Source organism: Strix uralensis, chromosome 3 (assembly GCF_047716275.1).
Source record: "Strix uralensis isolate ZFMK-TIS-50842 chromosome 3, bStrUra1, whole genome shotgun sequence".
NCBI classification, from domain to species: Eukaryota; Metazoa; Chordata; class Aves; order Strigiformes; family Strigidae; genus Strix; species Strix uralensis.
This window is the reverse complement of record NC_133974.1, coordinates 124,530,627-124,552,684: the sequence shown is the minus strand read 5'-3', so window position 1 is coordinate 124,552,684 and position 22,058 is coordinate 124,530,627. Positions and strand designations below refer to the sequence as shown.

Genomic DNA, 22,058 nt, shown 5'->3' with positions numbered 1-22,058 from the left:
TGAGATTTATTTTCTTTTTCTTACTTTTCCCTCCTTTTGGAACTCAGAAAGTCTAGCAGAGGCTTTGAGAGTACCCTTACTGGCCGCACCCCACTGAACCCACAGTGGGGAGCTTTAGGCCCACAGGGCAGCTCGTAGAGGCACCAGAACTTGGCTTCCATTCCTGAACTTACTTGTCAGGGGGAATCTGGAGCTTTGGGATCAGGTAGTCAGACTCATAAAGCTGTAACTTTCTGTACATCGACAAGAGTAATGCTCTTTAGGAAAGCATTAGCTCAGAACAGAAGGGGCTATATTTTGTGTAAAGAAGCAGTTGAAGATTTCTCTTAGTGAACAGGTACAGGATATCTTCAGGATTTTGTCTACCTCTTCTGTTTTTTGTAAACTTACATCTTTTTTTTTTTTTTTCCTATTTTTATGGAAAGCTTTTCCTTTCTTCTCTTATATGAAAAACCCACCAGTGCAGAGATGGTAGGTTTCACCATCTCCTCTCTATTCCACCAGCCATGTGGATCTGAAAAACTTGCTTTGCCCCTCTGGCCTTTCTGTACAGTGTAAGTGTTGCAAAGCACTTGTAAGGAATAGAAATGTGATCTGTGGTTTTTACGAAGTTTTTTTTTAGATTCTGGATTTCTCAACTTCTTTCAAGAACTAGTGGGAAAAAGGTGGGGAGGGAAGATCAGTTTTCCTTTACTATATGCACCTGCATGGTGAAGGTAAACTGGGACTTGTATGTGATGAAATGCTGAGACGACCTAGCTTAGAGCAATGGATAGGAGCCTGGAAGGTAGGGAAAGGCAAGAAAATTATGAAATCGTGTAAGCCAGGAGATTAATTCCAAAAAATGACCTTTTGCTTCAGTTTTCTTACCTGTAAAGCAGGCATAGGTACTTCTCTGCCACTTCCACTGAGCTGGCAGGTACACGGCTTTCATATTTCTAGTGCTACAGAGGTGTAAAAACAGTAAAGTTTAGGTTAAGCAACCAACATACTATTAAATCCTACTTTTTATCATATATAATGTGCTAAAAATAATAATCTGAGGAAAAAGATCTGTTTTATTTGTATAATAAAAAGATCAGTTTTGAGAAATAAACAGTAGTGGAACACCTAAAAAATTACTTCAGATCAAAGCCAAACTGGCTTCATTTCACCAGCATTAACACTGACACTCAGTATTGAATCCTGTTCCCCAGTTTTTCTATACGCCATAATGCTTGCACCAATGAAAGATAGTAAAAAAACCAAGAAATAATTCTAAAAATCCTTAAATTCTAAAAATATTTAGAATTATTGATGTTTCAAATTGATGGAACATTATGTAACAGTAGAAGAGTACATCTCAATGTAATGTTCCTATTTAAATTGAAACACGTGAATAAATGAAACTCGACAGACTAGTGAGAGCAGCTTTGTTGGAATGCAAGTTGTGATTGCCTGAAACTCTAGGAAGCCTTTATCTTTTTACAAGTAACAACTTAGGGAAAACAGAACAAACAAGAACGGGAGTGCACCCTGTGAGACCTTAATTTGAAAATAACAGACGTAATGAAAAGCAGCTCTAAGACAAGAGAGAGGGGGGTGGGGAAGAGGAAGGTGATACTTGCATACCTGGATTTACTCTGCCTAAAGCAAAGCTTGGGAACCTGGTAATCACTGGAGCCTCAAGGCAGAATGTCCAAGGACTTTTTATCTCCAGAAGTATAAACATAACAATGGGCATAACTTAATTTTGGTCAGTGATGTGTAGATAAGGAATGGGGAAAGGTAGTGGCTGTTAAACCAGAGGTGAGTTCCTTAAGGCAGGATTAACATTCAGACCCTGGAGCTGTGCAGAAGCCACCCGTGGGAAGCGGCAGACAGCCTGGTTCTGATGGACAGTTCCAGCACGCAGGCAGATTTGCTGCACCAAGGAAATTTTGTAGGCGCTTCTTAAAAAACTTTGCCTACAGCTTGAAACGGGCCACTTCCACCAGAAAAGAGCAGTTGTTCTGTGCTCCGGCAATGAGGCGCCCGCAGTTGTGCCTCCTGAAGTGCACATCCAAGCTTGAAACCTGCCCGGTGAGGGGGACAGAGGAGATGCGGGTGCTGTTTGCAGCCTGGAGGAGCTTCAGCCTTCCCCGGCAGTTGGCAAAGTCCAACCTCAGCCTGTGCAGCTCTGACAGACCCCCTGCGCCTGGCTGGCGGAGGCAGCGCTGCACCTGAACTGGCAGGGGCACCTGGTTGTATTCCTACCTTTGGTCACAGAGCAGAACATACCACTGCCTTCGCTATGCAAGTATGCTGAAAATAACAGAAGAAATAAGTAGTTACCAAGTTTTCCATTCCTGTGTTTTACTAAAACTACACATCAAATTTACCATTTACCATCTGCACGAGCCAGAAGTGAGACAACACTTTTTCAGAAGCCAAACCCACCATTTCTGCTTCATTTGATGTCTTGGCACAAGGTTACGCATCTTAACACACCAATACTTGTTTTAAATCGTACCACCTAGCTTCAATGCCAAAACCATGCAATTTGCCTTTAACTAATGCAAACTAATGTAAATTGTATTGCAGGGCTGTTAAAAAACATCTTGGAACAAGCAATGCAAATGTGTAGATAAAAACGGAACAGGCAGGAGCCATCAGAACAGCTGCTTGGCCCTCGGTGCTCGCAGCGTCGGCCCCGCAGAGCGGCGCAAGCGGAACAGAAAGGTGGCAGGTAAAAGAGCTGTCACAAAGCTCGTGAAGCTAGTGAATGATACTTGCTTTTAAAGTCTTTCAAGAGGCATGTTTTTAAGCAAAACATTGCTGATTCATAAATGCATCTTTGCATAAGCATTGCCTTTTTTAAAAAAATCATTACTTAATTTGCATACTTGAGCAATTTAGAAAGTTTTCTTGTGCTAGAACTAAAACTATTTGCTTCTAGGTATTTACAGACTCACAGACATGCTTTCTCTCGTACCAGCTGGAGGAGAAATACTGTGCTGCAATACTTACTGTATGGTATTGTAAATTTTAAAAGGGAGAGTCTCAGAATTTGAAGACAGCAAAGTATTTCTGCAGCTGGGATACTTTCTAACTTTCGTTACTGTTGCTGGAAAAGTCTGGTGAAACCACAGTCCTACTGAAGTCAAAATTCTGTTGACTTCTTTGAGCCAGGATTCAACCTTCATGTACCTTAACCGAACAAGATGAAACATCACAGTGGTCTTTACCAAAATCCCTCACCACAGACGTGCTTGCACACTTCAAGGATCAGCAGTGCACTGAGTATTTTCAGTTCTGTTGCCTTGCAGTTAATTGGAGAATATGTTTGTGTTTTAGTGAGGCGGATTAAATGGGTTAAGTGGAGATGATAGATACTGCGCATTTACTGATAACGTGACTCAGCTGAATTCTTTGCATAGCACCTCTCTCCTCTGTGTGGTGTTACACAAGTGTCCGAAGACACTGTCACAGCAGAAAGTCTGTAAAAAACACAGTTGGGTAAGTTAAATTGAACCCCAGATATTTGGAGTAATTGAAACTAATTACAGGATCGTTTCTTTTACTGCTTCGTAGTGTTGTAAAAAATGGCTCCGTTACACAGAGCCCATCCTGCCCCCAGCTCGCTGGGTGCCACCAAACTCACCCTGTGCCTGACCAGCCCCGCTCCAACACAGCGCACAGGCGCCGGGACGCTTCTCACCAGGTCCTGCTCACCTGCAGCAGCAGGAAGGACACGTTAGCAAAGCACGTTCTGGAGGCGATTAAATTAATGGGACTGCTTAGTCCGAGGAAGTGGCAAAACCAATGCACTGCATAATGCATCGATTCTGAACACCACGTGCTTTCCAAATTAACAACCATCCATTTGGTGTTGCAACTTCTTTGCTTCTTTAATAACTAATTTCCAGAACTAAATCATTCACAGGACATTTCTGAGTTACTGGAGCAAATTAGTTGGCATTCCTTCTTACCTCCTGTGCTCTTGCTAACTGGCAAATAAAAGGCACAGATAGGCTCCTTCTAACTTTTAAAAAATACTGGTGAACCACAAGTCAACATTTTGTACACTATCTACCCATCTGATACAGTTTACTTTGAAACCCAGTCAGTCAAATAAGCAAGGAGGAAGTTTGGTCCAAGATCAATGGTTTTTATTATTTCAAACTCAGACAAATATATTTTTTAAAGAACACTAACACAATTATTTTCACAAGCATATTAAAAATATCTGCCTGCCATGAAAGGTTATAATACTAAAATTCATGCTATTCGGATCTCAATAGCATAATAGCAAATTAAAGACATTTTCAGCTGTATAAATCACTACACTAGAGTGGACAGTAAATAGTATTTCCTGGTTTTAGGGCAAACAACAATCCAGTGGCAGTGAATTTACCACAAAATACAGGTATTGTGAGGACAGCTACACCTAGCTTCGAAACACCAAAGCAGATTGTCTTCAGCCTCTCCTGTTGTCATTAAACTTCTCAGCTATTTTCTGCAGCTCCAAATCCATAGCAGCCAGGTTTTCCAGTTCTTTTTCCTGTGAAAACATAAGAGCGTTTTACACACCAAATAACGTTGGCAAATGTTTTGGTCCATGAAAATGAGAGACTGTTTCTGAGGCAGACGTCTCCTGCTACTTACTGGTCCCTGGGCTGGGGTGAGGGGTGTTGACAGCAGCACAGCAGAGATTTGTGCCATTTCCTGCTTTTAACTGAATTAGGGCTGGAGAAAGTATATTCTGAGAGCTGGCCCTAATTACAGTTCAATCTTTTTTTGCTTCCAAGCACCATTACCTAGTAGCGACCTCCTGGTATCTCACAGCTGCTGTGCCGTGCAGTTGCTTCTGCCCAGGGGAAGGTCCCTTAGGAGGCTACAACCTCACGGTCACAGTGGTTCAGGCTGACAACACGCAGCCAGCACAGTACGAAAGAGGAACACCTCCACATCACCAGATGCTAGGGGGAAAAAAATCCTTACGCAGCCAATTCTTGTTTATTATGATGACTTGCTAACACCGTTTAACCTCTATATAAATTAGTATTAAAGCTCCACTGCTCCCAGTCTGGCTTTGTGCAACAGATACAGCGACGTACACGAGCAGCACTGAGCTGCTGGGTGTAGACTTGGTTTTCCGGGACACCAAAGCAGAACGGGAAATCCAAACAAGAAAAGGATTCACATACATGGAAACTACATGCACACATCACACTTGCAAGTGCAAGCCAGCTTCTACTCTACAATTACAGCTGGGACAGCTGAATTTCACTCTGAATGTCCAACTTACTTTTCAACTGCGCATTTTAAACCACCTGACAGACCACGTGCTGCTTGCTAATTACCCCTCTGCTCCTGCTGCAGCAGGCAGCTTTGGTTTATTAGTCTGTAAGACCCTAGAGAGAGACCCCAAAGAGGAAGAAAATCTCCTTTCTCTTCCCATCCTGTAGCAGACAGAAGCTAACGAGGATGCACATTGTCTTTATTTTGCAAACTGTGCCCTGGGCTAGTTCCACTGAATTCATTCAAAGAAAGCAGATTTTTAAATCACTGAAGATCTGGCTCTCAACGTGACTTAATCTTGTTTGTGTTTTTCCATGCGTAGTTTACCAGCTGCCTTGGGAATGGATTTAGAAATGTGCCTGTGAAGTCACCTTCCCCGAGCTTTTCAGAGAAGCACCTGCACACATACCTCCTCTCCTGTCAGCGGCCTCTGGTTCAGACTCCTTCTGTTGTTCCTGATTATGTGATGGTTTTTTAAGTCTTCTCCCGAATTGTACAACTCTGGGAATTCAGACGATTTCTTCCTGTAATTCAGAAGTTCTGCAAGTTGATCCATCTTGTTGTATTGCCTTTTCATATCGTATCTGCTCATTTTGCCAAGATTCCTCTTCTCGGCGCGTCCGTGGTTCAGAGCACTTAGGATTTGCTTTTTCTCCCACAAGTCGTAGTCATTATACTCAGGGAAAAGACTCTTCTCATTCAGGGTGGGCCTGCCTTCCCCTTTGCCCTCCAGACGCTGCTGTCCCGTGCTTTCCCTTTTCTCAAAGTGACGGCTTTTCCACCACAGCAGTGGGTAGAAAGAGCTGTAGGGTGCCGTGGTTCTCTTCTCATTCTCTGCAGGGAGACGGCTTCTGTACTCTTCCCTCTCTGCATATCTTCCCTCCTCCATATTCTCCTCTTCATTTTCCATCTGATCACTGCTCTGATGCTTCTGTTCTACTTCCTCCTTCTCCTCCTCCTCGCTGCTGCCAGGGTAGCGCTGCTGCTCTACACTGTCCTCAGTGCTGTAGTGCCTTCTGGCCTGCCCTTTGCGCTCTCGAGCGTACGCCTTCTGCGACCCTTCACCTTCACTGTCCCACAAGTGGTATCTCCCTCCAGCACGATGCTGCTTCTCCTTGCTGCCACCACCGAGATACCTGACCAGCTCTTCCTCACTTTCATCTCCAAGATACATCCTTCCCTCAGAACGGTGTCTCCTCTCGTCGTGCCATTTCTCACTACTTTCCTCGCTGTGGTGATGCCTCTTGTTTTCTTCTTCACTGCTCTCTTCACTCTGCTGCCACCTTTCTCTGTACTCCTCCCTTCCCTGGTCTGTATGCCTCTTCTCCTCCACCTCTTCAGCCCTGTGCCTCCCATGAGAACCACTCTTCTCCTCACGCTGCTGCTCAGACTCTTCACGATGTTTCTGATGGTGGTTCCCTTTGTCCCAGAGATGGGCCTCCTCTGTGTTTGACTCCTCAGCCAGTCCCTCTTCCTCGCCACCACGGCCCCTCTTCTCTTCAGAGGAGTCACCCATTCTGTGCTCCCCATGATAACGTTTGGGTTTGTAGGGTTGCTTCTTCTCCTCCGTTTCTTCACTCTCATCATATTCTTCATGCTCTTGCTGATGGGAGAAATCACGTTCCTTAGACTCATGGTGGTATTTTTCACTTCTCTCTTCCTCTGCCTCTCCCTCTTCACCTTCATGAATTCTTTTGTAAGGGCTCTGCATTCCCCCCTCTGAATGCCAGTGGCCCATGGGGTGCTGATCATCCCCATCAGGGAACTCCTCTGTGCTCGTGCCTCCAGACGGGGACTTCTTGTTGGGAACAGCACGCTCTACCTCTTCGTCATGACGCTTGCTCTCTTTGCTTTCTTCTTCACTGTGGTAGCTCTTCTCCTCCTCTCTTCTGATTTCCTGATCGTGTTTCTTTTCTTCTGTATGAAGTCTCTCTTCTTGAATAGGTGTTTGGTGTCCATCCTCCTCTTCCCTGCTCTTATCTTCCTCGTGAGCAAGTTTCTCCTCATCGCTTCCTTTCATGTACTTTTTAGATTCCTCTTCTGCCTGACTCTGTTCTTTCTCCACGCTACCAGTATGATATTTTTCAATCTCTTCTGACTCTTTCAAATGCCTCACTTCAAGTTGTTTGTTTTCGTTTCTCTCTCTGTCATTTCTACCACCTACAACAACAAAAGCAGCATAATGAAGTAATCCAACTCTCCACTGAAGCGTTATTTCAGTTTAAATAGATAACTGGCTTCCCAACATAGCAAGAAGATTTGGACAGGATTAATTTTTTAATTCTGCTCTTAATCATTTTCTGATATTTTGTAAGTTTGCCTGGAAAAGCATTAACTAATTTTCATTTAATTAGGTGTTTTAAAAGTTACACTGGAATTTTCAGAATAATTTTTCCTCTTTGGTTTTCTTCTTTGTTTGTGATCACATTTTTAGTGTTCAATTAAATTAACTCTCATTCCCATTAAAAATCAGTGGGATCTGGAGTTGTGTTCAGTTCTTTGAATGTCAGGCCTTATCCATCACATATTCATAAAAAATGACAACCATCTATTTCAAGGTATTTGAAAATATCTGGGGTTTTTAGCAAATTTTAAAAGTTCTAAATTGACTGGGAAAAAAAAAAGAAATCTGTTACTTTGCAATAGTTATGTTTAATCAAATCATGCTCCTCTGCTATTTCCAAAATGCTAAATACAAGTCTGACCACAATGGTAACTATATTTTTATGAAGGTATTTCTGGTTCACTTGTGTCTGAGTAATATCAGAAATAGATCACAAGTCCTACGAGTTTTCAGACAATAGCTGCACAGATTTTTAAATAGCTCATTATCTCTGAAAAGCTTCTCATTATCTGATATTCTTGGAGATCTGTCTAATGGCAAAAATATGGTCCTAAACCAAACCTCTCTTTCCAGTAAGCGTTTTTTTGTTTTCCAAAACATGGCAAATACACAGTTTTTTTCTGAAACTAACAATGTCATAAACAAAATTTGATGCGTGATGGCATTCAGCATCTCCTAGAAATTTGGGGCTGAGTTAGATACAAATACATGTATTCCAAAGCCCAAAACCACTCTCTTCTGATGACTGTATTAGGGCCATGCATTATTCCCTCTATAAACAAGCAGGAGACAGATGGGCTTCATTATTGCTTCTTGCTGCCAGGTAAGTTCAAGAGCCTTTTTATTGTTCCGTGATCAAACAAATATAACTGGGCAGAAAAGAAAGATGTGTGTTCTGCAGCTTGGCACAGTGTCAGACTTAACCACACTTCGCTACAGGCAGTACTCAAGCGTGCACCAGGCACGCACCTTGACATCGAGGCAGCCAAGCACCGAGCTGTAGGGATGAGCTCATCTGAAATGAGCACTCCCACGGGGAGCTTTCAAGCACGTGTCGCCAGACCTCTGGAAAGAGTACCACAAACTTAATCATTTCTGGGCTAAGTGTCAGACTCCGCTCTCCTGAGCTGGGCGTGGATTCAGTTGCCACCAGGCGCAGGAGCCTTGTTGATTTAAGTGGCAGTTATTTGAAGCCAGTTCCTGCCCTCCAGGATGCGTTTGGCATGTGCCCCAAACCTTGTCACCTTTATTGACCTCTCAGGCTACCTAAAGAGCTTGTCTAGTTCTCTCAGACTCTCCAGGTGGCTTAAGTGACACGTGTTAGCCAAGAATCCCTGACAGTTACCAGGTCAGGCTGTTTGCTCTTTGAGCAAGACACATGAAACAGAAAGAAATCAGAATTTTGACACTGAAATGTGGAGGCACCAGTTTCACACAGGCTGAAATAACAGTCCACCAGCTCCAACACAAAAGAAAATCCATCTACCAGTACCTTTCACAAGTTCAGATAATGTTGTACTTACTCTTCTTCAGGATTTCTTTGCATTCAGGATTAATTGGTGGTGCATTTGGCTTAGATAGTGCATTGGACAGAACTTCCACTATGCACCGTGTTATCTAGAAGAAACAAACAAAAAAAAAATTCTCATGGCAAAAATGGAAATCCTACTTGTGACCCAGTTAGTGAGGAAAGCTAAGTTTAAGATTAGAGTTCAGGCTAATATTTATGAGTTTTGAGTAATCCCCAGCTCTACCCCAACTTTCTGTGCATTTGGGCAACAAGTGCTTTGGTCCTCACTCCCATAGCAGTAAGAAGAGAATAGTCATTAGCTATTTTTATCTCCTCTTTTGTTTGCACAGGTAACAGTCTCCTTTTGTACATTTTAAAATATTAAATACCCTATTCAGTACAAAGGAGAGTCAAACAACATGTGGTAACAATGCCCTACAAGAAAAATAACCAACACAACACGCGTTCAAAAGATGAGGATCATCCTGTAGGATCTGTCCAAATGAGGCTGCTGCAAAGGTGTTCCCAGCAGCATTGCTTCGATTGCTGACAAACCAAAACTGCCTTTTACCCTCTGAGTGACACGGTCCATGTCTTGTCATGGGTGTGTGCTGTAAGCCCTGCCTCTTTTAGCACTTAACATTCAACTGGATAGTCTTCTGGAAGCAGAGCAAATTGATTTAGGAAAGTCACACAACCTCCTCTAACCCTAAGTGCTGCCAAAGTAGCTCTTCTGTCCAAATTCATGCAAAATGATCAAGTGTTGAAGCTGTTGGTTGTGAGCGAGCACTCAGACCATCGGGGGTATGAGAGTTTCAGCCCGACAACCTGGGTGGCTGGATGGGAGGAGACAATAAAACATTTATATAGCCGTTTGTCTTTTAACTGTTTTTAGGTATTACCAGGTATCTCCTAATCTAAATGATCACACTATCAACCAGTGGAAAGGGTCTGAAGTCAGGTTACAGGTGCTGAGAGCAGCTAATGGCATTTACTTAATCAAACAGGTTAAGAATCTCTTTCCAAAGCAGGAGATGGGAGGACTGCATTAGAAAGTCCATTCCATAGTTGGTAACTGTAGGTATTTCACCTTTCTTCAAAGTTGCCATCTCACTTTTTACAGTCCAGTAACGTGTACTATCAAATAATATTTCAGATCATTTTCCAGGCAGCTGTACAACATACAATTCCAAAAATACCACACTAACAGAAGAAGCCAGCTTCCATTTTCATCAAATGCACCGAAGTGCATGCAGGTATCTTCTGACAGCTAAAGGGACTTTGAGTTCCACATCACCGATGATGTCTTAAGAGTTTACCCTTAGGAAAAAAAAGCATTACCCTGAGAGTTTAAAGACAAAATATGGAGAGCATGTGACTGATATTTTCTGAAATCTGCTTTGACATACAGCTACTCACCATTTCTTCAATATGGTCTTTTTCCACTGGAAGTGTGCTGACACCTAGAAGAAAAAGAAATGATTACAAATTCATTAATCCTAGCAACAAGCATCACTGACAAGAGTCCTCAGTCAAATTGGTCTAATGAGATTACTCAAGTTTTGGGTTGGCAGGTCAGTAAACCAGACACATTTTGCAGTACATCTTTTCTTATTCAGGATGGAAAAGAAATGTAAAGTTGTAGCCTAGCAGGAGAGAACAGGCATGTTAACATGTCTCACACAAGAGGACGATACACCAAAAAATAGAAAGTAATGTTTAAATTCCAAGATCAGAGCTTTACTGCAAGTCAGGTCTTCATATAGTTGTACCTGTTTGGTGGTAAAAAAACAGGAAACAAGCAAGGCCTGTTTGCACCCCAAGAACCTTTTGGCTTCTGCAAGGGGCTCTGGGTGCCCCACCAGCACCTCCCCAATAGGAGACCATTCTTCAAGGCTTTAAAGCTTGTCTCAATCCTACTGGAGAAATCCTGTCTCACTTGGATAGGAGGCAGCTCCTGGAAGGAAGGACAGAGACAAAAGGGACAGGAAAACTTCCGTTCACCGGGTGGTCCATTATCACCCCAAGAAATAAGTAAAAAATCAAATCCTACTCCAGAAGGAAGCAGCACAACCTGTCTCTCTTTCTGTGTCCTGAGGACATGTGAGGTAATTAACACCTCGTTGCAGCCGTTCTCCTGTACATGGTCCAAGGTATACAAGTACTGCATCCTGCTCTGGGGGCTCCAATATAAAGACATGGACCTGCTCGAGTGGGTCCAGAGGAGGCCACAAAGATGATCGGGAGGCTGGAGCACCTCCCCTGTGAGGACAGGCTGAGAGAGTTGGGGGTGTTCAGCCTGGAGAAGAGAAGGCTCCAGGGAGACCTTATAGTGGCCTTCCAGTACTTAAAGGGGCTACAGGAAAGATAGGGAGGGACTCTTTATCAGGGAGGGTAGGGATAGGATGAGGGGTAACAGTTTTAAACTGAAAGTGGGTAGATTTAGATTAGAGATAAGAAAGAAATTCTTCCCTGTGAGGGTGGTGAGGCACTGGCACAGGTTGCCCAGAGAAGCTGTGGCTGCCCCCTCCCTGAAGTGTTCAAGGTTGGATGGGGCTTGGAGCCTAATACAAGGTGTCCCTGCCCATGGCAGGGGGGTTGGAACTAGATGATCTTTAAGGTCCCTTCCAACTCAACCATTCTGTGATTCTACGGTTTGCTTTTGGAAAGCATTTGCTGTTGCAAAGGAAACCTCCACACTGCTTTATTTTGCCATCACTGCTGCAATATGTCTCCAGCTGGTTAATGAGCCTGGCTGTTGTGCATTATTAATAAATCCTGTCAATCTCATCCACCTTGAGATTTGTAGAAGTGAAGTTAAGCAAGTCTGCCAGCCACACACGAGTACGTAGAAGCAAGGCTTACTGTATGATGGCTTCACAGACTTACCGCCCGGTATATAATCACAGTACACAAGCGTACAGCTTGGGGTGCAGTTCTGAAGTTCTTACACAAGTCAGGATAGTCTTAAATACACCTATCACACTCTCTGCAATACTGCTTGGCTGGGACAGCGAGAGCTCTTCTGTAACAGATAAACACCAAGCAGATTATGGAGGCGAAGGGAGTCAGTTTACCTTACAGTGTCGGGAAAACCGACACTGCCCCAAGGAAGTTTCCTGCAAAGCACACAGGAGCACTGCTTGCGCTACTGAAAGCAGCAAAACCTTTCTTCTTTTCTGTGACTGCAGAGGAAGCAGACATCCCTCTCAGCACTGACTCTGCGTGTAATAACTGAACACAATACAGTAATAACTCTCTTGGTATTTCTACTGTCCTCTATTTTTGCTCCCACAAATGCACATGTAAGAATGTGCTTCTCCAGCCCCCGTCTCTTCTCTGCGTATACAACTGCGATCAGAGAAGGGAACCCACACGAGGATAGCACAGAAGGGATTCCCCAAAAATAGCACCGCATCCCCACCCCATCACTTCCCCAGAACGCCAGGTGGTGTGTGGAGGAGATGGTGCTATACGGAGCTAACCCTCTCCCCCATCTTTTGCGTTCAATGCTGACTGAGCCAGGCTTTAGGTTACTTTATTTACTAACCTAGTATGCAAATAACCACCACACTGCACAGTGCTGATGCCGCTGCAGTCTAACCTGCCTGCATCATCCATCTGACCACAGAGGATAAGGATGTACTTACACGCGGGGGCAGAGACTGGCAGCAGAGACCCTTCTACTAAAAAAAGCATTATCCACTAAAAGGACACTTTCCCAATCCTGCAGGGGTTGGAGATGCTGCTCTTACGGCACGAGCTGCTCACAGGCACCACTTACATGTAAGCAGGGGGGACGACCCGCTTCATTGCCTCTTCTTGACAAGGCTCCTCTAGTCCTCCAGCCCATCAGGAATCACGACATGCACAAGGGCCAACATCTCATTTTATTCTTTTAGCGATGCTGCCACAGCACATCTCCTGTGGGCTACACCCAGCTGATGTGATAAAGCACAGAACAGACAAGCTTCTGAATGTCTTTTGCTATTAGAAGTGCCAACTTTGGGCTGCCTCTCGAGCGGTGTGTGAGTGATGCGGGAATATAAAGTCAGGTTGTACTCACTGCCTTGGCCCTGTCATTCCAAAGCTCCCGTCTCTTCGAGGAGATATACAGATGCATTAATGACCATTAAGCAAGTGCTTGGTTAATGGTGAAAGCTGACATGCACAGATGAAGAGGAAGCATTAAGCAATCATAACAATGTCAGAAGAAGCAAATGGTATCAGACATATGTCATATTAACCTGCTCGGAGGAACGAGTATCCAATCCATCTCAGAGCCTGAAATAATATATTGAGGCAGCTGCTCTGCCAGCAACGATAGCCCATGGGGAGCCAGCATGCCCTGCTTTACACTGGTGCTGGCAGCACTAGCCCCTGCCAGCTGGCAAGAGCTCCCTTGGGGCCACCTGCCAGCTGGAAATGGCTGGCCAACACCTCTGCCTTCCTCTCCACATGTGCTCAGGAGGGGTGAAGCCATCGCCCCAGCATTGCTGACACAGTCGGGTTGCAGGGCAACCGCCTGCCAGGTTTACGGGGACACAGCAGACGGTACGACTGCAGGGTTTCACAGCAGAAACAAGGTCAGAGCGCGCACCGAGATGAAAACCTTTCCCCTGCCCGCGCAGAAAAACCAGACCACAGACCCACAAAGTGAAGCAGAGGTCTGGGTCTGCTTTCCCCCCCTGAACCAAATCTGCCTAGGCAGTTCCAATCAGATTATTTCATTTTGCTGAAGTGCTGAGAGCTGATGAAGATCACAAAAAAGCATGAGAAATGCAGGACAAATTCATGTGGCTTTTGCTTGCATCTCCAAGACTGGGACAGATCTTTTGGTGGGTCCCTGATGAAATTCCCACATGCCTTTGTTTCATCAATGCCGATGACTCAGTGCAGTGCCATTGCTCATCAAAACGTCAGCAAAAACCCTTCCTAGGAAAGATCACAGAAACTCTGGCATATTGATTTGCAGAAGGAGCACTAGAAAGTTCTTGAAGTTAATGTTTCACTGACTCCCAGCCCCAAACAAACTCCTTAGTTCATTGATTCTGGCTGACATTTGAAAGCAAGATAGCCAAAAAGGATGTAAAGAGGTACCTGACCTGTTTGATGGCATTAACAGGAAAAAATATTTGGTAAGAAATCCCCCTGGTGTCTGTGGAATAAGTCTGGTGAGCTTCTCTGGGTTGAGGTCTCTCCCCCCATCTTCCACCCTCCCCTTTGATTACAATAAAGGCACTTGAAGGTAGTCAACCTCATTGTAAGAGTTTCTGTACAAGTCCCTGAAGCATTTCCAATGTGGACACCTCTAATGTACCTAAAGCAGAATTACTCAAGCCAGAACGACACCGATTCTTTCAAGAAATGATGCACAAAAAGCTATAAAGCCAAGTGATCCCCTCATCCTATTGTGTTTAATCTTCATTTCACAGATTAGTTTTAATATTTAATGTCGCATGCCAAAAAAATTTTGTTATGTTAAAGCTGCAGACCTGCTACTTTACAACCACCTCCCAGTTATCAAGAACTAGCTGGCAAAAATCTAGCAGCAACTGCTCAAATAAAATTATACCGAGGAGTCTTTGTGGAAGGAAACTATACCGGGGGAGAAAGATGAATTAAAAGTAGCCGACCGGCGCTCGTGCAGCATGAGGGGACAGGGCAGGTCCCTCGGCCCCCCTCAGCGCTCCGCTGCCCCCCGCCTTGCTCAAGCCCCGGCCCTACCTCACCCTCCCTCCACAGGGCCGGCCGGAGGGGCGACCCCGGGGTGACGCGGGGCGGGCGGGGCATGACGTCATACACCCACCGATGGCGTCACCCCTCCGACAGCGGCGGGGAGGGCGGGGGGCTCCACCGCTCTTCAGAGGCAAACACCTCCACACCCACACCCCCCCACACACACCTCCCTCCGCAAACCATCCCGCGCCCGATGGGGCTTCCCCTCGCCTCACCCCCACGGCGAGGGCGGGCTTCGCCGGACCCGCCGCTGAGGGAGCTCCACGGCCGCCCTCACCTCAGGGTCGGGGGGAGGCGCGCCCTCGCTCCCGCTCACCTGCCAGGGCGGCGGCCCCCAGGAGGCCGAGCAGCGCCAGCGGCCCCATGCTCGGCTCGGCTCGGCTCGGCGCGGCGGTTCGCCGCTATTTAAAGGGGGGAGCGGGGGCGGAGGAGACGGGCGGGGGGCCCCGCCGGGAGCCTGCGTCACTCCGAGCCGCCGCCCCCTCCCCCTTTGCCCTCTCTCCCCCCGCCGCGGCGCCGCCCGCAGCCGCGGGACCCCCTCGGCCCGCCGCCCCCCCTTCCCTTCCCTCCCCATCCCGCCTCCCTCCCCTCCCCTCCGGCCCGGCCCCCGCGGCTCGCCAGCATGGGTGAAGTTTTTTCCCAGGCTGGGAAAGCCGAGCTCGTTTTCCCTTCCTTTGCAACCACCACCATCTCTTCCTCCTGCCCTCCGCCTAATATTCCCAACACCCCTTCGCAACACGCCCCCCGCCATCCCCGCAGAAAGGGGGAGAAGCGGGGTTTCCCTGCCCCTTTCTCCAGCTCGGAGGATGAGGTACCATCCTCAGGTCTTTCCCACCGCCAAAGGATGCAGAGCCCCTACCTACGGGAGGAGGTGCGGTAATCCATCCCTCTGGAACAGCTTTCATGGGAAATCACCGCTGCCTTCCCACAGCCCTTTCCGATCGAAGTCTCTCCAGGTGCTACGGCAGCAATCTTTTTCCCGCAAGGTTTCTGCCCCTTCCACTCAAATCGTTGCCCCCCACACAGCAAACCCAGAACCAGAGAACGGCTGGGAAGTGATCCCTGTACTTATGTCATCGGGTGAGTGAATGACACGCAGTGTTCCTCAGGAGTTTTACCGGGGAAATCACTGCTCTCTGCATCCATCTCCACAGGCAAACCTCTTATTTACTGTGATGATGCTCTAGAGAGCCAGAGTAAACCTACAGAGACCAAGTTTTACATAATTTTCTTAAACAGCCCCCACTGTCCCAACTGGTCCTTGATAGACTGGAAAGCCCAAATGACAAGCTGTGATGAGCTCTCCACAGAGCAAGTCTGAACGCTCCCCTCAGTTCCCTTCAGAGCCAGGCAAAGACATCGGAAGACTAGGACTTGTTTTGTTTTTCCTTTCATTAACTCTTAGAGGGCCATCTCCAAGTTACGTGTATTTTTCAGTTGTTCTTTTCTTTTGTTCTCAGTGCTAAGCAAGTGGGCCTCTAATTGCCAGTGTTCATGGAAGACAAAGGATCTACACATCAAAACGGCAGTTATCTATTACCGTTCTGTGTGCTATTATATTGTGTATTAACAATGCCAGGCTGCTATAAACATATAGCCTTTAAATATATAAAACACAACACAAGGACACAACAGTCCAGTAAAAGTCACATGCCGTTCCATCTGTGCATAAAGGAAGCCAGAACTTCAGCTCCATTTGAAGCTTGTTTCAGAAGACAGCCTTTAAGTCCAGGAGACAAAGCCAGACACCTTGCTCACCTTGCATTCAGATAACGGATTCTGCAACATAACAGAACCCAGTTACCTGGCCACCATGAAAAGCAAATCAACACCGCAACATCTTCTCTGCTTCCCTGACCTCCCCCTCCTGCATGCCTATACAAGCCCCATCTCCACAGGCAGATGCTTCTTTGGAAATCACCAGCCTCAACTGCGGGAAGTTGAGAGCCCAGTTCAAAAGACTGTGAAGAATTTCAGTGGCTCCAAGTGCCCCATGTCCTCCTCTGTCTGTGTGAGGATGCAGCCTGGCCTCAACCTCCTCAGCTGCTTATGAGAAAGAATTTTAGGTGAAGCATTTGCCTTTTAAGCGTTCTCTGCTTCCCCAGGTGTATGAATAGCACTCTCTGGTTATCCTTGTGTAACTGCTCTACTCTAACATTTGCTTGGCTATACTTACCTTGGACGTGACAAAAGGGGCAAGTGATACAAAGATGCTGAATAAAAACAGCCAGCTATTTTAGTATCTATGAGGTATTCGTACTAAGTACCTGTATCGCACAAGTCCTCTTGATAGTCAGTACAACCACCACTACAGAAGCCTTCTTGCTGCAGAACAGGCAGCTGAGATTAAGCAGTCCCACACCCCTGCCTCATGTGGCTTCTAATCCATCCCTTGTACCGCAGCGGCAATCACTGGGGCTTCATGGCTGTTTTCTCTGTGCTGGTTTATTTATATTTGACTCATAGGATTTCTCTGAAACTCACCCTCACCTCAGCATTGTGTGGGCTGATCCCAAAGAATCAAGGAGTCCTGCTAAAGCACTGCTGGGGCATGTTTTGCCACCAGTTATATCAGGGTCTACATGGGAGCACATGTCAATGTCTTTGGGTTTGATCAGAATTGAGGTTACAAAGATTTGCAAGTTTTACAGGACGTCACCCAAGAGGTCTGTGACAGGAGCAAGGACAAAACTGGATGGAGTAGGTATCTAATTCCATCTTCAGTACCCAAGCACAGGATTTCAAAACATGATCCCACAGACTTTTTTGCCAGCACTGGAAAACCAAACAGAGAGAATCCAAGCACCTTGCCTGCATTTAATTAAATCAGCCCGTATTTTGAAAGCAGTGTTGCTTCATGTGGACTTTTACAGCTAGGTATCAGCTGGCACGAGCTTTCCCTCAGATTAGGAAAGAGATGTGACTGCATTAAATCAGGACTACAGCAGGCGGTGGCATATTTCACTCCATCGGTTGTGAGTGGCACACCCCAACCTCCCTTCTCAGATGTGTCAGAACTTCAATTGCAGTGATATACACACCTCATAATGTTGTGACAATCTATTGCTCTATGAATAAACAGCATTTATCCTGCTGGATTCTCTCAAATACAAATGCTTTAAAAAAAAATACGTTTGGCTCATCCTAGAAGCTAGACCTTCAAAGGATGACAAGCAAGTTTCTGTGTCTGAGCTCCTTCTAAATTGAGGGGAGACTGGTTGGGGAATATGAGGATTGCTCTCCTCTAATTAGGTGTGCTAGTGGGATTATCTTTGTTCTTAGATGCCAATTAGTTTTCATGGAATGAAAATCCTGCAGCCCGTTTCATGAACAAACTCATCTCTTTCATTCAGAAGGTGCTAAGGGGATGGATCTGGAGGAAAACACCAATCAACTCTGAAAAGCCAGCACCTCAAGGGACACCATCTATCCAGCTTCACTAATGGCAGCAAAAATCCGTTCAGAGGTTTTTGTATATGAACGCTGGTTGCAACATAACGGATAATGGAAGTGCACAGATGCTCAGGCTTTGCTGCTGTTACACACTATATTTACCCATAACTCACTAATGCCAACTGTTACAGTGGCTTAGAGCTGGTGCAACACGTAGCTGAACCATGCTGCAGGAATTCAATTATCATCTTAGTAGCTTTACAGCGAGGTATGATCAGGTGCCTGGCTCATCTCTTTGTTTGTATGGTGACGGACTTCAGAGGAGTTAAAATCCATCAGACACATCCACATAGGCCAGCGTTCAGCCGCATCTTGTCTGCACTGCTGGAAAAACAGAAGGGACGCTCCTTCAGGGGTACATATGCCCATATACACCCCAAAATCTTTGCAAGCCTCCAGTCAAAGCCTCTGTGAGAGGCAGCAGCCAGGACCACACTCAGACCTCCTTCCTCTTATTGAGCAAAGACTGTTTATCCTGTACCAGGAACCTGCAGTGATGCCGACGAATGGAGTTTGCTTGTCGAGCTATGGGAGGACCTGACAAATGACAGAGGTATCAGAAACAGTGTCTGCTTGAGCTGAATCCATGGGAGATGAAATGATACTGCTATTAGCTAAGCCAAAATGCTTCTAAGCACACCTTGTGCTTGGGCGGATTGGCCTGGTACAGTTGTGACTTGTAATGGGTGGTCACTCTGTGTATTTTGGTTTAGACTCTCTTGCCATCTGAAACCCAATAGCAATAAAGAATGCAGCCTCATAGCAGAACTGAGCCCACAGGATGCAAATCACCTGAACACACCGAGATATAAAACCACCCAATTCTGTATTTAAACAATAGCTAGCTTCCAATTTAAATCTAAAATGCACATCTTTTGCCTCCACTGAAATATTTTTGGGTCATTTTTCCCCTGAAAGTTAAACCCGCCTGTCACTGCCTGTGGCCTTAGTGCATGGTATCAATGAACTGCCTAGCAAACTGAGCTCCAGTTGAGAGACAGAGGAGCTGTGAAGAGACCCTTGTGTGGTACACATGTGTCATTTCTGCAGTGTGGGCAACTATCTTTTTTTCCTCTCTATAGTTATATAGTACTTCACACAGTGGGGTTTTGTTCATGCCATATGCTCCTAGGCAGTACAGAAACAACTGCTAGAAACGAACTGCTACTCTCTAGTCTCAAAGACTTTCTTCAAAGAAAATCTAAAGAATCTACAGGATATTTCTGCTTCAGAACCAAGAAAACCCTAAAAGTTCAGGTCAACTCTTCTTGAATTGTCTTTCTCGGTCTTCTTTAATAAAAGAAGATTTTGCTCACTTGTAACCCTCTTCTGTGTAGGATCCTTCTAACTCCAGCTCTTCAGCAATGTACCTACCACAGAAGCAAGGTCAAATGTTACATGGCCAAACTGAAGAGAGTTTTTAAAATACGCCTATAAGACATGTCATCATTGTTAAGGGATATTAAAAATATATGTGACGGACTCTGCTATGGTGTTCTGGAAAAACCCCTATTCCTCCTGATACAAATCTTCAGGGCCTCTGGATACACTCAAAGGCTACAGAAGCTGTAAAGATATCACCAGAATGAAAAAAAAAGCAAAACCAAGCCAAACCCAAAACACAGGTAAGTGAGAGAGGGAAGACCAAGTCTAAACACAACCATTTCACAGAATCACAGAATCATCTAGGTTGGAAAGGACCTTGAAGATCATCTAGTCCAACCATTAACCTAGCACTGACAGTTCCCAACTACACCATATCCTTAAGCGCCATGTCAACCCTACACTTAAACACCTCCAGGGATGGGGACTCCACCACCTCCCTGGGCAGCCCATTCCAACGCCTAACAACCCATTCTGTAAAGAAATGCTTCCTAATATCCAGTCTAAACCTTCCCTGGTGCAATTTGAGGCCATTACCTCTTGTCCTATCACTTGTTACTTGGGTCAAGAGACTCATCCTCAGCTCTCTGCAACCTCCTTTCAGGCAGTTGTAGAGGGTGATGAGGTCTCCCCTCAGTCTCCTCTTCTCCAGACAAACACCCCCAGTTCCCTCAGCCGCTCCTCGTACGACATGTGCTCCAGAGCCTTCACCAGCTTCGTTGACCTTCTCTGGACACGCTCGAGTCATTCAATGTCCTTTTTGTAGTGAGGGGCCCAAAACTGAACCCAGTCATCGAGGTGCGGCCTCACCAGTGCTGAGTACAGGGGTAAGATCCCTTCCCTGTCCCTGCTGGCCACGCTATTTCTGATTCAAGCCAGGATACCATTGGCCTTCTTGGCCACCTGGGCACACTGCTGGCTCATGTTCAGCCGGCTGTCAATCAACCCCCCCAGGTCCCTCTCTGACTGGCAGCTCTCCAGCCACTCCTCCCCAAGCCTGTAGCGCTGCTGGGGGTTGTTGTGGCTGAAGTGCAGCACCCGGCATTTGGCCTTATTGAAACTCATCCAGTTGGCCTTAGCCCATTTCCCTGACATCCCAGGTTTTCCACATGAACATCTTCACGTATGCCGCTCACACAGACTTATCTCTCCCCATCATTCCTCTCTCAGTGTTTGTCAGCTCAGATGGGAGAAGACTAGATTATGCTGCAACACAAAAATAAATACATAAATAAAAAGCAGACTTTGGGGCCTATGGAACAAAGGACAATTTTTCCATACTGCACTGTCAGCATGATTACCGCTATAAAGCAGTGCCACTTCCTACATCCTTCCCTGACAGCAACTCGCCAACCTTGCTTGCTCCAGGCAGAAAATGCAACTTGGCTCTTACAGTTACACTGGTATGGCATCCATGGGAAAGACAACATTGATGTGAAACAACATGCACATTTCTTGCCCTCCTACAAGAGAAAGTCAGAATTTGCCTAATGCTGTTGCAGTGTTGGGATTTTTAGTCACAAGTCTCTTCAATTTATCTGTGCTGCCACTTCTCACCTTGATATAAATTCCTGATTTGCTGTCAGAAAATGATGTGTTGGAGTCCCAGTCAAAACCCGCCATTCCAGATGAACCAATCATCAAGTTAAAACACAGCTTTGGATCCACGGGAGCTCAAAAAGCCCTTGTACGATTACTCATGGCTTTATGAATTTGGCTATGACTAAATCCTCTCCTAGCCTCAGCTGTAATGAAATTACCTTGCTGACAACAGGAACAACCTCCGCAGCTCCAGACGCCTCCTCCTCTGCAAGGAGGGAAGTAACAGCACCCCAACACCCTCCTCACCAGAGACAAGTCCTGGACAATAAGCAGCCCCCAAAAGCTGCCAGTATGTCTCTCTGGCCTGGCTTTTAGACACTCAGCATCACTGCAGAACCAGAGCTCCCAGGCAGCTGATGCCCAGAAAGCAACCTGAGAGCTCTGGGGCATCTCCCCCTCCAGCCAGGGCACAGGGGAGCTGTACACCTAGGCCACCCCACCTCAAACTCCACAAAACAACCCCTGCACAACCCCCCCAGCATTTTTTTTAAAGTATGCAATTAACCCCACTGGTAAGCTCACTGGTGAAGAAGTTTGGGGCTTGTACAGAGGACTGTAAAACAGTATGGAAATTTCTTTCAGCAAGCAAAATGCTGACTTAAGACCTCATATTTTGAGTGCTGCTTGTCATTAAGCAAAAATTACTTTTACAGTTGCCTTTGCACTGCAAGTAATTTCATTTAGGGAATGAAACGGCCCCATTCAGTGTTTCTGCCTGCATTTTGTCAACCGTGTATGTTCCATTTAATATTTACAGACTGGGGC

General features: G+C 45.8%; 1 protein-coding gene across 13 annotated transcripts in view; it reads right to left on the bottom strand.

The window, feature by feature from the left end:
* Window positions 1–4,108: 4,108 nt before the first annotated feature.
* CHGB (chromogranin B) overlaps window positions 4,109–22,058 on the bottom strand; it is a 76,759-nt gene continuing 58,809 nt past the window's right edge. For 8 of the 13 annotated variants that reach the window (XM_074864275.1, XM_074864277.1, XM_074864273.1 and 5 more), the window contains 4 exons: window positions 10,536–10,579; window positions 9,130–9,223; window positions 5,672–7,422; window positions 4,109–4,522 (listed from right to left, as the gene is read on the bottom strand). In XM_074864275.1, the coding sequence (XP_074720376.1) occupies window positions 4,439–4,522; window positions 5,672–7,422; window positions 9,130–9,223; window positions 10,536–10,579 (1,973 nt within the window). In that variant the 3' untranslated portion in view covers window positions 4,109–4,438. Of the gene's footprint in view, window positions 4,523–5,671; window positions 7,423–9,129; window positions 9,224–10,535; window positions 10,580–10,888; window positions 11,085–13,363; window positions 13,566–15,171; window positions 15,347–15,714; window positions 15,866–22,058 lie in introns of those variants that run through there. The other 5 variants (XM_074864283.1, XM_074864285.1, XM_074864282.1 and 2 more) reach the window with 5 other exon arrangements.